The sequence below is a fragment of the Stegostoma tigrinum genome, chromosome 16, assembly GCF_030684315.1.
Source record: "Stegostoma tigrinum isolate sSteTig4 chromosome 16, sSteTig4.hap1, whole genome shotgun sequence".
Lineage (NCBI taxonomy): Eukaryota > Metazoa > Chordata > Chondrichthyes > Orectolobiformes > Stegostomatidae > Stegostoma > Stegostoma tigrinum.
Window position 1 is genome coordinate 10,870,532 of NC_081369.1, and position 16,273 is coordinate 10,886,804.

General features: G+C 42.5%; 1 protein-coding gene across 3 annotated transcripts in view; it reads left to right on the forward strand.

Annotated features, from left to right (window-relative positions):
* Positions 1–2,442: 2,442 nt before the first annotated feature.
* Positions 2,443–16,273, forward strand: part of LOC125460035 (uncharacterized) — a 31,494-nt gene continuing 17,663 nt past the window's right edge. For 2 of the 3 annotated variants that reach the window (XR_007249161.2, XM_048547097.2), the window contains exon 1: positions 2,449–2,943. Coding sequence is in view for 2 of the 3 variants with exons in the window: in XM_048547097.2 (XP_048403054.1) it covers positions 2,634–2,943 (310 nt within the window). In the remaining variant the exon portion in view is untranslated. Of the gene's footprint in view, positions 2,944–16,273 lie in introns of all 3 variants that reach the window. The other variant, XM_048547096.2, reaches the window with a different exon arrangement.

Here is a 16,273-nt window from a genome sequence, read left to right on the forward strand (position 1 = left end):
CTGGCCTGCTGTGCTTCTCCAGCTCCATACTAAATATTCATAGGCATGGTCTCACCCACTCTCATAAAGAAAAGGTTGTATGTGGAGTAACCTTTATAGTGGAAGGGACAGATGTCTTGAAAAGACAATATAACTTATAAACCTGCCTTCAGGCTGAAAATAGGTATGTAAGAATTAAGAGATAACAAGGTGTAGAGCTGGATGAACACAGCAGGCCAAGCAGCATCAGAGGAGCAGGAAAGCTGACGTTTCGGGGTCTTCAGACATTTTGAAGAATTTCTGAAGAGGGGTCTAGGCCCAAAATATCAGGTCCTACTATTTATGTAAGAATTAACCTGGCTTTCTTCTTCTCAAGCTTTAGTCATCTTAGAAATTAATGAAAATGTAAACATTTAAAAATGTTCATATCAAGAAAATGATGGTTCATGACACCAAGTTCTAAAGGAGATCTGACTGATTTGATTGCTCTTTTTCAAAGCTTATTAGTATATTCAGAAACATTTTCATTTGTGAAGACCACTCTAGTTAGATTTTAAGATTTTAAAACTGAAAGGCAAGTTCATACTTCTACAGAGGAGATCAACTTGTTGTTCCTGTATTTGATGATTAAAAAAAGACAACAAATCAATACCTTAATATCTGGACAAGTGACTAATTTACTCCTTTTGGACCATATCTGCCTTTTGTACAGTTGCATCATGCTGGCTAGCCATTGTGGATAACTGTTATACGTGTTGCTGAAGATCCTGTGTTTGTTTCTGGATTGGTCTTAATTGCAGTACAATTATGGTCAGTTGTACTATACTAATATTAATGCACATTACACTATTCATAACTTATATAGACTCTGTCTTAAAATGAAAGCTATGTGCTAGACTGGGACAGAAGTTAAACTTTAATAGCACTTATCACTGGTTCAAGAACCATTACACTTTCTCACCTGTGTGCAGTGATGCCACATCCATCCTACCAAGAGGACTGCTTGCAAGACTACTGTTATCCCATAATCCAGACTGACACTACTGTTTGGCAGTATGTCCTGCAATATCAGATGTGACATCCTTTAGATGAGATGTTAAACCAAGGTGTCTGCTAATTCTGGAGGCTCTTCAAGACATTTCAAAGCAGTAAGGATGAAAGTGATGCCCTATCGAGGATGACTAAAACAGGTTTAACCAGCAAATTTGAATTTGCTTTTAGTGGGCCCTTGTGTGCAAACTATGTGTTATATACATCACTAATTGTACATGCAGTGCTTGAAGAGGTCACACGATGAAACATAAATTAAACATTTCTTTTAATAAGGAAAACTAGTTAACATTTGATGGAGTCAAGCCCAACTTATCACTTAAAACATGGTGGATAATCTTATTTTTGAGACCAGAGGGAATTTAAGTAGCAATCTTTTGCGAGATGACCGAAGCCAGTAGGTATGACTTTCACAACTAATAAAACTTGGGAAGAACTGGAAGGGATGTGAGCAAAGGACCTCAGAATACCAATTTCCTGCAGTATTCAGATTGCGTTGGCAGAATATTGCAATGCCAATGATGGAATTGACTGCTGGAATCTGAAAGTGAAGAATATTTACAGTTTCATAGGAAAAGCCTTGTGCATAATGGGAAAAATGAGACTTGACTGCTGAGCTGACTGAATCCATCAATGCAGCTTTTCCAACAAATAGCATGTCTCCTTTTTCCACAGTGCCCAAACATTACCATTGTTCCTGGTGGGATTTACTAGAATAATCAGACCAATTCTCAGAAGATCTAATTGCAAATTAAAAACATGGGTAGAAGATAAAGCATTGCATTTTCTTCAGAGGTTATCAAGACTTTACGCTTTGATCAAAGTGCAGGATGAAAGCATTTACTTGCATACTTTGCTGAAAACTGGCCATGTGAAAGTTGTGTAAAGAATGGCCATCTGCAGGGACGGCTTGTGACATCAGTGACCATTAAGGTCTCGATGTTCACTATTGCCCTTCAGGGAAGGAAATATGCAACCTTTAACAGGTCGGATTTACATGTGGCTCGATGAGCTGACGTGTTTGACTCTTCTGGGCAATAAATACTGGCCACGCCTGCGACAGCCACATCCCAGGAATGAAATTTTTAAAAAGTTGAAAGAATTTACAAGTTGATATTAAACCTCTTTTGCCCCACTGTGGCTGCACTTTCATTGTCGTCAAATCTGGGGTTTGGGAGGCCTGAACCCAGAGGCAGGGATGTGACCCACTGCGCCATAGGACCTCCATTCCCGAGGGGATTATTCAAGCGATGTAGGCGTCGTATTTTGTTAAACAAAATCGATTCCAGTGAAACAGGCGCTGCACTGACATGGAAATAATTAAACGTTTAAAAACACACGCCTCTGTTTCGGAGTCTTCCGTGTTAAAATCACGTATTTCTTTTTACCTCTGTGTTTCCTCCAGTTCCGGAAGGATGAAATGAACATTGAGGGGACTGTAGCGACTGAGGAGCTGCCGCCTCGCGGTGAGCGGTGACAAAGTAACCAGGGTATCCAGGCAACGCTAGGCGCTACCAGGTTGCTTGGTAACTGTTGCGCGCGCTCTCCCAGAACAGGGAGAGGGTGACCGCGGGACTGAGCCGTGTAGCCTTTCCCACACCCTGATGCAGAACGATGTGGCCAAAGGTGACAGAGGGAAACAGCGCAGAGAATCCTGCAAGACCCGGTCCATCGGGGAATTAGTCCTGCCCGGGGGCTCCGTGCGTGAGGTGAGGCAAGTCAAGCAAGCGTCGAAGATAAACCCGGTCAAACACAAGAGGCAAGAAGGGCTGAAGCGGACCAGCGTGGCTGTGCTGAAGTATAACCCAGGCTTAGCTAAATCCCGCCAAACCGACAAACGCAAGGGCTCCTCCAAGAAAAGCTCCAAAGACACTGGCGAGTCACCGCTGTGGAGCAGCGTACACGGTGGAACAGGTAGGCAACATTCAGTGGCAGGAATGTGGTGTAGCCCACACTGGATGGAGGCTTGGGTGGGGAGAGAGGAACAAAAGAGGTGCTGATTGTTGAATATTTCGCAGGGAAAACCCTCCATGTATGTGTGTGTGTGAGAGAAAGAGGGAGATGGGAATGAGAACAGCTCTGTACAACACAAACCCGAGGAGAGGCAGTGAGAAACAAGTCACACAATCACGAGGAGCGTAACCCATAGGAAACAGAGTTCGCTGTTAAATAAATTAGAAGAAAAGAACACGTAACGTCCTCACTAACCGATATGCAGTCAATCAATCACTCTGATGTGTATCAACAGACAGCTAATTTGTACCTAGGAAAACTTTGGTACGATATTGATTAGATGACTGTGATTTCTTGGTTGAGAGAGTTAAAAACTATAAAACCATAAAATGGTCGCAACACAAGAAGTCGTTTTACCCGTTGAGGCCATTTGTCTGCACAAGAGTAATTCGGCTAACCCCAGTCCCGTTCTCCGAGCCCTGATTTATTTTGTTGTTTATACACCTGTCTTCACGACTCTTTAATTGTGAGTGGTAACTATGTCTTTCCTCACTTTGTCTTCACTTGTCATTCACTTTAAACCTGTGTCTTCTGGACACTTTCACCAATTGAAATAGATTCCCTGTAATTATTTTCTGAAGATGAATCCTCACCCGGAACGTCAGCTTTCCCGTTCAGGCGCTGCCTGGCCTGCTGTGTTCCTTCAGCTCCACGCTTTGTTTACTCTCAATTTACCATGCGTTCATGATTTTTAATAGCTCTATCAAATCTCATCTCACAACCTTCAAGAATAGCCCAGGCATCAACAACTGAAGCTTCTCACCCCCAAATCCATTCTTGTAAATGTTTTCTGCACTGATGGTCTTTACATCCTTCCCTAAATTTGGTCCCCAGAACGTTATTAAAGTTGAATCACTGTTTTCACTGAATTGTTTTCATGCAGGTTAAGGTCAGTCAGCCCATCCCGTTCGGACTGGCTGCCTGACCAGTTTAATTTGAGCCACTCTACTGTCTTTTCACAGTTACCCTGCACATTATTTCTATTTAAATAATTACTAATGCCCTCTTGAATGCCCCAGTTAAAACTGCCTCCACCACACTGCAAGGCAGTGCATTCTAGCCTTCAGTCATTCAGTGTGAAAAGTTTCTCAGTTTTGCAACTTTTCAACTTTCACTCTCTACCTGTCCTACCACTTTTCATGAAACATCTACATGAAAATTGTGCCCTTTGGTTAGTATCATTTCTCCATGTTCTTTATACCAAGTTATCTGCATTGAACTTCATCTGCCCCCTATGCACACACTCTGCCAAGTTCTGCACTGTACTCCTTGCAGTTTACAATTGCCCCAAATTTTGAATTGTCTGTAAACTTTCAAAGTTCCCTGCATTCCAAAATGTAAGTGATTTATATATCTGGAAACACTAGGGGTCCCAAGACCCCTATCTGGGACAGTGGGCTACGAGCCCTCTTTGTGCCTGAAAAATAAGCATTAACCATTCATTTGCGTTTCCTATTCCTCAGCTAGTATATTGCTACTGTCCCTTTTATTCTATGATCTGTAACTCTCCTCCAAGTCTGTTGTGTAGAACTGCATTAAACACCTCTTGACAGTTCATGTACCCCGCATCAACATCCTCGTCTTCATCTATCCCTGTTACCGCTTCAAAAAAAAACTCCAGCGAGTTAGATGCAATTTTTTTTTAAACAAATCCGTGCCGACTTTTCCAAATTGGCCCACAACTTTCCATGTGATTATTTATTCTATCCTGAATAATTGTTTCTAGAATTGGTGCTGCTGGCCTGGGAACATAAAACTTTAGTGCTTGCACAATCTCTTGAGTAACGCATTTTTCTTAGTCCCATTTTTACAGTTATCAAGCACTATACTGGGATCAATCCATTTGAAATCCTTTAATTCTGTTAATTCCTTTCCTGTTTGCTCAACTGTTCCGCTGAACCTCATTCTTTTGTCTACCAATGTCATTGGTATTGATATAAACTGAATGGAGAGTGAGATGCTTTTAGCATTCTTGAACTTCATACCCAATTCACTTTACTCTCTGCCTATACATTTCTGTAGTATGGGGTGACCACATCCCCAAACATGCCATCGATATGGTTGTGAACCTCACAGATATACCAAAATTGTTACTGATGCTACTCAAGCCTCAGGTCTCCTCTAAGCGATTGTACTTCCTACACATATAGTTGCTCAGGCCATAGCTGTATCCTGGAGTTCCTGTTGGGCACAACCTGTATATTTTATAGGGCCGAGGTGCTCTGCCATGCCTTTTGCAAGTCTGCCAATTAAGTTAATCAGAAATAACCCTAACAAATATTAAAAGTAGTTGAGATTTAAAATGGGAGGGATGATTAGTGATATTGTCACTTAGCTAGTTATCTAGAGGCCCAAACTAATATTCTGGTGACTCAAGCCCCACCATGCAGCTATTGGAAGTTAGATTTTTAAAAAATTGAAAACTAACCTCAGTAATTGCAACTGTTTAACTGTCACTGATTCTCATAAAATGTATCTAGTTCATTAACATCCCTTAAGGAAGGAAGCTTGTTATTCCCATTTGGTCTGGTCAACATGTGGCTCCAGAACTACAACAATGTGGTTGACACTTGACCGTTATTGAACTAAATTAGGGATGCGCACCAAATGCTCACTTTGCCCGGAAAGCTCACGTTTCATTCCACAGGCAAATAAAAAGCAATTAGCACCTCACACTTTTTAAACCAGCTCTAATAATTCTGGTTGCTTTGTACTTTTACCTCAATACTTGTACATTGGCCGCAATCTCAGTTGCCTCAAATTGATTGCTCCCTCTTTCAAACTGTCAGCTGGGACAACAGACAGAACTCCATGGAATTACTAACGAGATCAAACAAAGGCCTCAGTTGACATTCTATCTGTAAATATGGCAGTTATAGAATCAGAGTGATTTCCTGCAAAGTAGCACGTCTGCTGTATTGCACTGGAGACTGATCCCAAACGAGGGCTTGAAACTACAACATTCTGCCAAGAATGCCTTTCCATCAAGTCATAAATTGTGACAGAAACATTTTTTAAAAAAGTTTCAGTATAAAAATCATAACTTGCCAATGTGTTGAAAAATGGGACAATATACATTACAAGTCATTCATAATCTCTAAATATTCTTCAAACGTAAGTTACATCACTACATGTGAAAATACTCTACAAAAAGACTTTTTAACCAGCTGTTAATCGGGTGGAATCATTGTTGCACCTGGAGTCCAATGTCAAGTCTCTCTTGAGAGGGAATTGAGCAAGCAGCTAAAAGACAGGAGGCAGAGCGTGGTCCTCTCAGCTGCTGGATGCCAGGCGGGAAGATAAAAGGGTTCATCACCATATTAATACATTTTCATATGTTAGACTGTTTGTGAGATCTCAGTATTATCTCTCATGCTTAAATGAATTTTGCTGTGCAATGTACATTATTGTGAATATGTATTGCAAATGGCAGTCACATTGGTAACTCTGTAATACCTATGTAAACCACTTTATTTAGATTGTAAGTAATTGATTTTACATGTTGTTCATTGATTTATGATATGTTTGTCTATAAGTTATTGATCAGTGTATTTTCTGTCTGTTTGCCATTTGCAAATGTCATATTTTGTTCCTTTAACGTCTAAGCAATGTCCTCCGTGTTTTATCTTTATGTTTTCTTTCCAATATGTTTTGGCTATTTTCCTTAGCAACCCGTTGAAATTGGCCCCTGGTGAGGTAGATTTATCATTGATTAATCTCTCTTCTTTGCAGTTCTAACATCAGTCATGATAAGGTCCTACTCGTTGGGTCTCTGCTGCTAGAGCAAACTGTTGAATTCTGATTCCTTTTAGAGTTCTGGCTGTAATTCTATGTGTGCGTAGTGAATCAATTGGGCCCATAACTTCTGGTTCTCAGAGTCTGAATCTTTTCCAGAAGATATGCACCAGAACTCCTTGGAAATCTCAACACATTGACCATGAGAGTAGCGCCTGGGAAGTTTAAACTTTTGATGGGAAATATCCTTGTGTCCAGGACTGTCTGAAAATGTCTGCAACAGACAGTTAGAGACTTTGGAGTCACAGACTGTTAGAAAATAGATGACAGGTTAGACAGAGGATCTTGATCGGCGCAGGCTTGGAGGGCCGAAGGGCCTGTTCCTGTGCTGTAGGTTTCTTTGTTTGTTTCTTTGTTGGTGGGTTCTGACTGAATTGCTGACATCTTGACTTTGGAACTGGAGTAATGCGGCATGGAAAAGGCCCACCGTGTCTATGCCCACCAATAAACACCAGACTACACTAATCCCATTTGTCTGCACTTCATCCATTGCCTACTGTGCCCTAGTATTTTAAATGCTCATCCAGACAGGCCTTAAATGTTGGAAGAGCACTAGCTTGCACTACCCTGTCAGGCAACATTTTCCATATAGCTACCACCTCTGGGTAAAAGGTTTTCCTCTGATCTCCTCTAGATCACTCACTCCTTAACCTTAAACTAATGTTAGAAGGATTTAACTGTTATAATACCCCTCATCTCCAATTCCCCTGAACACCTGAATACACCTCATTTTTTAAAAATAAAATCACTTGTTGGATGTGGCTCACCAGCAACTATTGCATGTCTGTAGTTGCCCTTGAGACCCTTTTTGAACAGCTGCAGTCCACCTGCTGTGGGTTGACCCACAATGCCAGGAGGGAGGGAATTCCAGGATTTTGACCCAGTGACAGTGAATGAGCACTGATATATTTCCAAGTGTACCTTGCAGATAGTACACATTGCTGCTACTGACCATGGGTGGATGAGGGAGTGGATGCTTGTGGATGTAGTGCTACTCAAGCAAGCTGCTTTGTCTTGGATGGTGTTAGGCTTCTTGCATATTGTTGGAGATGCCCCCATCCAGGCAAGTGTGGAATATTCCATCACATTCCTGTCTTGTGCCTTGTAGATGATGGTCTGGCTTTGGGGCGTCAGAAGGTGAGTTACTCGCTGCAGTATCAGCCTCTGATCAGCTCTTGTCGACACTATATTTATGTGGTGAGTCCAGTTGAGTTTCTGGCTAGTTGGGTAAGCCCTATGATGTTGATAGTGTAGGTTTCAGGATGATAATGCCATTGAACCTCAAGGGGCGGTGGTTAGATCGCACCTTCTTGGTGATGGCCATAGCCTGGTATCTGCCCGACATAAATGTTACTTGCCACTTGTCAGCCCAAGCCTGGAATTTGTCCATATCTTGTTACATTTAAACACGGACTACTCCAGAATCTGAGGAGTCACGAATGATCCTTAACATTGTGCAATAATCAGCGAACATCCTTATTTCTGACCTTACAATGGAAGGAAGGTCATTGATGAAGTAGCTGAAGATGGTTGGGCCTGCAACACTACCCTGAGGAACTCCTGCAGAGGTGCCCTGGAGCTGAGATAACAGATCTCCAACAACGTTCCTTGTGTCAGATATGACTCCAACCAGGTCAGAGTTTGCCCCCTGATACTCATTGATTCCAGTTTTGCTAGGGCTTATTGATGCCACACTTGGTCAAATATAGCCTTGATGTCCAGGTTGTCAGTCTCACCTCACCTCTGGAATTCAGCTTTGTTGTTTATATTTGAACCAAGGCTGTAGTGCGGACAGGAGCTGAGTGGTCCTATGGAAACCCAAATTGGGCGTCACTGAGCAGGTTATTAATGAACAGATGCTGCTTGATAGCACTATTGATGACATGCCGTCTGCAACTGGATCTTCAGCTTTCTGAACCACAGGCTACAATCAATGAAGACAGGTAACTGCACCTCCTCCACAATGACATGTACTACTGAAGCCTCCCAAGGACGCGTGCTGAGCCCTGTACTGTACTCCTTGTACACCCATGACTGTGTTGCCAGATTCCGAACGAACATCATCTATAAGTTCGCTGACGACACCACCGCAGTGGGATGTATATCTAACAATGATGAGTCAAACTACGGGAGGGAGATAGAGGGCTTGGCGATGCAGTGCAATGAAAACAATCTGTCTCTCAATGTTGGTAAAACTAAAGAATCGATCATTGACTTCAGGAAGAAAGGAGGAGACCACACCCCATTGACATCAATGGACCTGATGTTGAGAAGGTGAAGAACATCAAGTTTTTCAGTGATGATAACCGACAACCTGCCCTGGATCTCACACATAGATGCAACAGTCAAGAAGGTACAACAACGCCTGTACTTCGTTAGGCAGCTCAGGAAATTTGGCATGTTCGTAAGGTCCCTCACAACATCTACAGATACACCGTTGAAAGCGTACTATCCAGGTAGGTGACGGCCTGGTATGGCAACCCTCTGCCCAAGACCATAAGAGACTACAGACCATGGTGCGCACAGCTCAGACCATCGCGGAAGCCAACCTTCCATCCATGGACTCCATTTGCATGGCTCGCTGCTGCAGAAAGGCTGCCAATATCATCAAAGACCCATCACACTCCAGTAATGATCTCCTATAACCTCTTCCGTTAGGCAGAAAAAACAGAAGCCTGAACAAACACACCAGCAGGTTCAGGAACAGCTTCTTCCTGGCCATTATCAGACTGATGAATGGGCTGTCTCGCCTGAAATAATGTTTATCTTGCTAATGTTCATCTTGTATACCGTACGCTCTGTGCAATGTAACCTGTATGTCTCTGTCTATGTCTTTTTGATCTGTACTGTGATTTACTTGTACTGCTCACAAACAAATTTTCCACTGTGTTTTGGTACATAAATAAATCAATCAATTAATTCTATCACTTCACTGATGACCAAGAGCAGTCTGAATGACTCGTTTGATATGTCCTGCTATTTACTTACGTGACACACCTGGGCAATAGTCCCCTGACACCACTACCACCACCAGCTCCCACTTCCGTCTCCAGTCCGACCCAACTAAACACTAACCTGACTACAGTTGATCTGGCCTCACCATACCTCTTCAAGTAACAACTTGCCACCCTACCTCTTACTCAGTTCCTTCCTGACCTCCTCATCACCCATCCACCAACTTACGTATTAGAACATAGAACATTAAACAATAGAGTGCAGAACATGCCCTTCGGCCCTCGATGTTGCGCTGACCTGTGAACTAATCTAAGCTCATCCCCCTACACTATCCCATCATCATCCATAAGCTTATCCAAGGACTGTTTAAATGCCCCTAATGTGGCTGAGTTAACTACTACAGATGCAAGGCTCACAGGTCTATAATTACCTGGGTCATCGCTACTGCCCTTCTTGAACAAGGGCACAACATTCGCAATCCTCCAGTCCTCTGGTACTAAACCTGTAGACAATGAGGACTCAAAGATCAAGGCCAAAGGCTCCACCATCTCCTCCCTAGCTTCCCAGAGAATCCTCGGAAAAATCCCATTCAGCCCAGGGAATTTCACACCTTCTAGAATTGATAACACCTCCTCCTTACTAACCTCAATCCTTTCAATTCTAGTAGCCCTTAACTCAGTCTTCTCCTCTACAATATTCTCCTTTTCCTGAGTGAAAACAGATGGGCATTATTCGTCTAGCACCTCTCCGATCTCCACAGGGCCCACACACAAATTCCCACTTCTGTCTTTGACTGGCCCCATTCCTCCCCTAGTCATCCTCTTATTTCTCACATACCTATAGAAAGCTTTAGGGTTCTCTTTATTCTACCTGCTAATGTCTGCTCATGTCTCCTCCTTGCTCTTCTTAACTCTCTCTTTAAATCCTTCCTAGCTAATCTGTAACTCTCCATCGCCTCATCTGAACCCTCTTGTCTCATAAGCCTCCCTCTTCCACTTAACAAGAGATACAATTTCTTTAGTAAACCACGGTTCCCTTACCTTATCACTTCCTCCCTGCCTGACAGGGACATACCTATCAAGGATTATCACCAGCTGTCCCACCTCCTATTCAGCCTGCCACCTTTCTCACTCACAAAAGCACCTGCCTACTTATTCCTTCATCAACGTGTCACACCAATCCCTCAACCAAGCACCTGCTACCCCTCACCCACCTGCAATCCTGTACTAAAGATCCTTGGGATTCCTGGCTGTGTAGCCCCAAACCCTGGGATCCCAACTGTCACTTACACAGCCATGATATTGACTGCGGTTTTCCTTTTGTGAGAAAATTGCGACTTTTTCAGGTTGTGGAGCATCGTAAAACTTCAGGAAAATGTTAAATTAATTCGAATATCAGGCTGGATTTTTAAAAAAAATGTTCATGGGAACTTTCTGGTGACCTATTCTTGTAGCCATCGTATGTATATAGCTGTCCAGTTTAGTTTTTGACTAATGGTAACCCCCAGGATACTGATTTTAGGAGATTCAGTGATGGTAATGCCATTAAATGACATGGTCATGATTGTTCGATGTTCTCTTGTTGGATATGGTCATTGCCCGGCACTTGTGTGGTGTGAATGTTACCTGACATATACGATCTGATTGAGGTGCAGAAAATGTTAGAGGGATTCTTTGGGATGTATTTATTTTCCCCTGTTGTGGTAATCAAGGTAAGTGGGACAGTCTTAAAAATAGGTCAACTAGGCCATTTAGGAAAGAAATCATTAAGACATTTTTTATTAAGATCATAGAATCCTATGATTCATAGAATGCCTACAGTTTGGAAACAGGCCCTTCGGCCCAACATGTCCACACTAATCCTCAAAGCATGCCCCAGTAATCCACCTCATCTGCACATCCCTGAACACTATGGGCAATTTAGCACGGCTAATCCAGCTAACCTGAACATCTTTGGACTGTGGGAGGAAACCGGAGCACTCAGAAGAAGCCCGTGCAGACACGGGGAGAAGGTGCAAACTCCACACAGACAGTTGCCCGGGCTGGAATCGAACTCAGGTCCCTGGTGCTGTGAGGCAGCAGTGCTAAACACTGAGCCCCCGTGCTGAAGTAAAGAGTACAGAAATTTGCCATTGCCTCCCTAAAATTTGTGAATGCTGAGACAGAGCTCTTCAAACTCAGCTTTGACTTTGGCTGACCAAAAGACAGCAGCTAAAGGGAAGTGTGGACTGTTTCAGAGTAAAGGCAAATGCCTCTGTAGCATACGGAACAAGCTGCTTGAGGAAGCAGGAGAGGCAGGTACACTTACAACATTGAAATGACATTTGGACAGGTACATGGATTGGAAAGGTTTAGAGACTGAAGGGTCTGTTTTCATGCTGTATGACTCTAAGAAGCTGTCTGTGGGACAAAAGGAGCAGAACAGCTTCCCCATGATCGTTCCAAGTTCACTTGCTTTCTTGGCATTGCATTTTCTTTGCCCATCAGTCAGCCCTAAACCATGCACAGGCCAGCAACTGCTGGTTGGGAAATGGATCCCTCCTTGTGATCAGAGATCGGACACTTAAGCCAAGCTCCCATTAGATTCCCTACAATGCGGAAACAGGCCCTTCGGCCCAACAAGTTCACACTGCCCCTTGAAGCATCCCACCCAGACTCATTCCCCTGTAACCCACACACCCCCGAACACTGTGGGAAATTCAGCATGGCCGATCCACCTAGCCTGCACATCTTTGGACTGTGGGAGGAAACCAGAGGACCTAGAGGAAACCCAAGCAGACACGGGGAGACTGTGCAAACTGCGCACAGACAGTTACCCGAGGCTGGAATTGAACCCGGGTCCCTGGTGCAGCGAGGTTGCAGTGCTAACCACTGAGCCACCGTGCCACAGCTGCGGACTCCTTGTCCTTGGTTTCAGCCTCCTCCCCACCCAATGTTGATAAGGCTGACTTCTAGATGGGGACCACATCAGGAAAAAGTGGTGCTGCCTATCACCAGCTTAGAAAGTATCAGGGTCATAATCAGTTTCATCACGTAGAATTTTCAGCAACCAATCTGTGGACAACATTCGCTCACAAACAGCAATATTATAATGACCAAGTGATCTGTTTTTTTGAGATATTAGTTGACGTTTAAGTATTGACTGGGACACCAGAAAAAAACTAGAAAGATAGTAGGAACTGCCGATGCTGAAGAATCTGAGATAACAAGGTGTAGAGCTGGATGAATACAGCAGGCCAAGCAGCATCAGAGAAGCAGGAAAGCTGACGTTTCCGGCCTGGGCCCTTCTTCAGGTCTAGTTTATGGAAAACTGCCAAGGAATACATTTAAGTGGAAGGCAGGAAAATTATGATTCAAAATTTACCATAACTTGGATTTTTAGACTACTTGCTGCAAGACCTCACATAAGGCAATTAATAGCTGAGTTTAGAAAACATTAAACAAATGTGGTGGGATATATGCAAATAGAAACATTTCACTTTCAAAGTGGATACCATTGTCATTTATAATGTGTGACTAGTGAACCCCTTATGGCATTGCTCAGAGTGAGCCACAGGGTGGTATGATGGACATTTGTTCAAAATGAACAGATAAAGCAATGGTTCGTTGACTCAGATTTCCATCAAGCCAAGCAGGATCAATAGATAAAAGCAAATGATGTTTTACTGACATGAATTTTCCAGCCAGTCATCAATCAATATTTTCTACATGTGTATACTTAATATATCACTTTCAGCATGCACAGGACGTTGAATGTAATATTGGTCAATCTTCTAGAAGATTGTTGGTGGAAACTGAAGAAATATGCTCAATAATATATGAGGATTAGATGGTATAATGGGAATGTCTAATGTTACAGCAAACTAATAATGTTGCTCAAATAAATCTAAACAGTTGAAAATTGAGATATAAATTTATATTGTATTGTTTTATTTAATTGTAAACTGTAAATTATTAAAAGATACAAAGTTATATACCAAATGTACAAAAAACTAAATATTTATACGTGTGAACATCTAAATGTCTATATGTATGTAAAATATTAAGCAAAATTTTGCATGTAGCATCTTGTCAGCAGATCATACAATAAAAAGTAGTTCTAAGAATTTTATTTTGTGTGAGTGTCAGTTTGTTTGGTTAAAATAAATTCTGTAGTTGAAACATCAGCCAGAACAGATAGCATAATGCTTCAATGTTGAAGAGGTATGATATGTCTGAGAAGGAAGGAGGAATGAATAAATTGGACCGAGCTTGATGACAATTAGTGCAGAAAGCTGGTGTAGCAGCTGAAGGGTAAATTTGAATGGCAGGATGTGCTGCAAGCTTCGAGAATATGTGAATAAATTTGAGACAAAAACAGAAATTGCTGTAAAAGCTCAGTAGGTCTGGCAGCATCTATGCTAAGAACTCAGAGTTAACTCTGATTCCTCTCCATATTAGATTAGATTACCTGCAGTGTGGAAACAGGCCCTTCAGCCCAACAAGTCCACACTGCCTCTTGAAGCATCCCACCCAGACACATTGCTCTATAACCCACACACCCTGAACACTATGGGCAATTTAGCATGGCCGATCCACCTAGCCTGCACATCTTTAAACTGTGGAAGGAAACCGGAGCACCCGGAGGAAACCCAAGCAGACACAGGAGAATGTGCAAACACAGATGCTGCCAGACTTGCTGAGCTTTTACAGCAATTTCTATTTTTGTGCCTTACATTTACATTCAGTTCTTTTCCTAGTAAAAGACAGTATTCCATTAATCTTAATAATCTGCATGCTGATGTTTCGGGTCCACTGACCCTTCTTCAGAATTAGCAACTGGCTCAGGCCGAGGTTCTTGGCAGTGACTACAGGCTCTCTGACCTGCCTACCAATGCAACAGACATCCTCGTGCTATCTGCATTTTCATCAATGTTTGCCTGTATACGAACCCATTGAAGTTCCCATCTGAACCTTCTGTGTCTGTGGCTTCTGTAGTTATTGTAATGAGGTAAGCCAGGTGGACATCATAGAATATGAGTTCTCTGTTTGGGGTTGATAATCTGGTCCAATCAGGGAGCCCTGACTGACAGATAAAAATAGAGTGTAAGACATCCTGACACTCTGAGGGTGCTGGATCAGTGTCAAGGACTTTCCATGTGTAAATAGAGGATGACTTGGTGACAGGAATTCGCCTTGGTGGAGTTACTTCAGTGGCAACAAGAGCAAAGCACACCTCTGAAGAAATTTGCTCACAACAGTCATCTATGAGTTGGGGTAAGCACCTGTGGCATCATGCCGTTATTTAGACAGCTTGACTCGATCAATCCTATCATCGAAGATTGGATTCAGAATGTGGAAATAATGCATTATTTTTTCCTAGCAAATGACATTGGGTCAGATGAAAAGCAATGATTAATTCTCCTGACAGCATGTGGACCCACAGCTTTTTCAGTTATTAGGAGCCTACCATTTCCCGAGGCAGCAGATATTAAAACCTTTTAAGAGTTGATGGATTTAGTGAAGGAATTTTACAACCCCAAACTTCCTCTAATTCTGAGACACTATTGGTTTTACTAGGCAATTCAAGAACCAGGGGACTTCATATTGGGATTTTTGACTAGGTTAAGATGACTGGCAGAGGCGGTCCTTAATGATTTGCTTAGAGACCATTTGGTATGTGGGCTTAATGATGTAAGCATGCAAAAGTGCCTATTAGTTGAAACCCAGCTGGACTTCAAACAGGCTCTACAACTGGCTTTATCATGGGAAACTGCAGTAAGTGGACCAAATGAGTTACAGGGTATTCCAATGGAAGTGAATACCCTCACCATTTCACCTGAGCTTGGGGAACACCACTTGAGTGAAGGCAATTGACTAGCCACACTCAGGACATATCCTGAACACAGAGACACTAGATCGGCCCACAACAAAACCCCAAAATAAAGCCAAGCCTTGGCTAAATGGTTAAAATTTTCTTCAGGATTCAGGCCTGTAAGACATTGTATTTGCTGCTGTTATGTGGACTTGAGACAGCGGAAGAGTCCCACTGGACCTTAATTTAGTTAGAGACCTTATAGGCTGGCATCCAAGAGAGTACACGCCCTGGAAAGCTCACCTGCATCTAGTTTGGAACAGTTAAATTGCTTTGCAACATCCAAATCAGAACCAGTTAAAATAAGCACCTGATTAAATGGTCACCCAGTTCTAATGGAGATTGATACCAGTGTAGCCATTACAAGTGATCGTAGAACCAGTCTTTAACAAAATTCACTCTGGACTCCAACCCTTAAGTTTGTGCAAGACCTCAGCTAGATTGAGAACTTATACTTGAGAACCTTTACAGCTTAAGGGTGCAACTTCATTTCCAGTCTCTTATGAGATACAACTTGTTTGGTTACCAAAGATTATAGCAAGACTTGGGCCCAAGCTTAGTGGGATAAAATTGGATGTAGAAAGATCTGGTCCTGGCAAAACTGGGGAAACCAAAGGGGCATCACAAC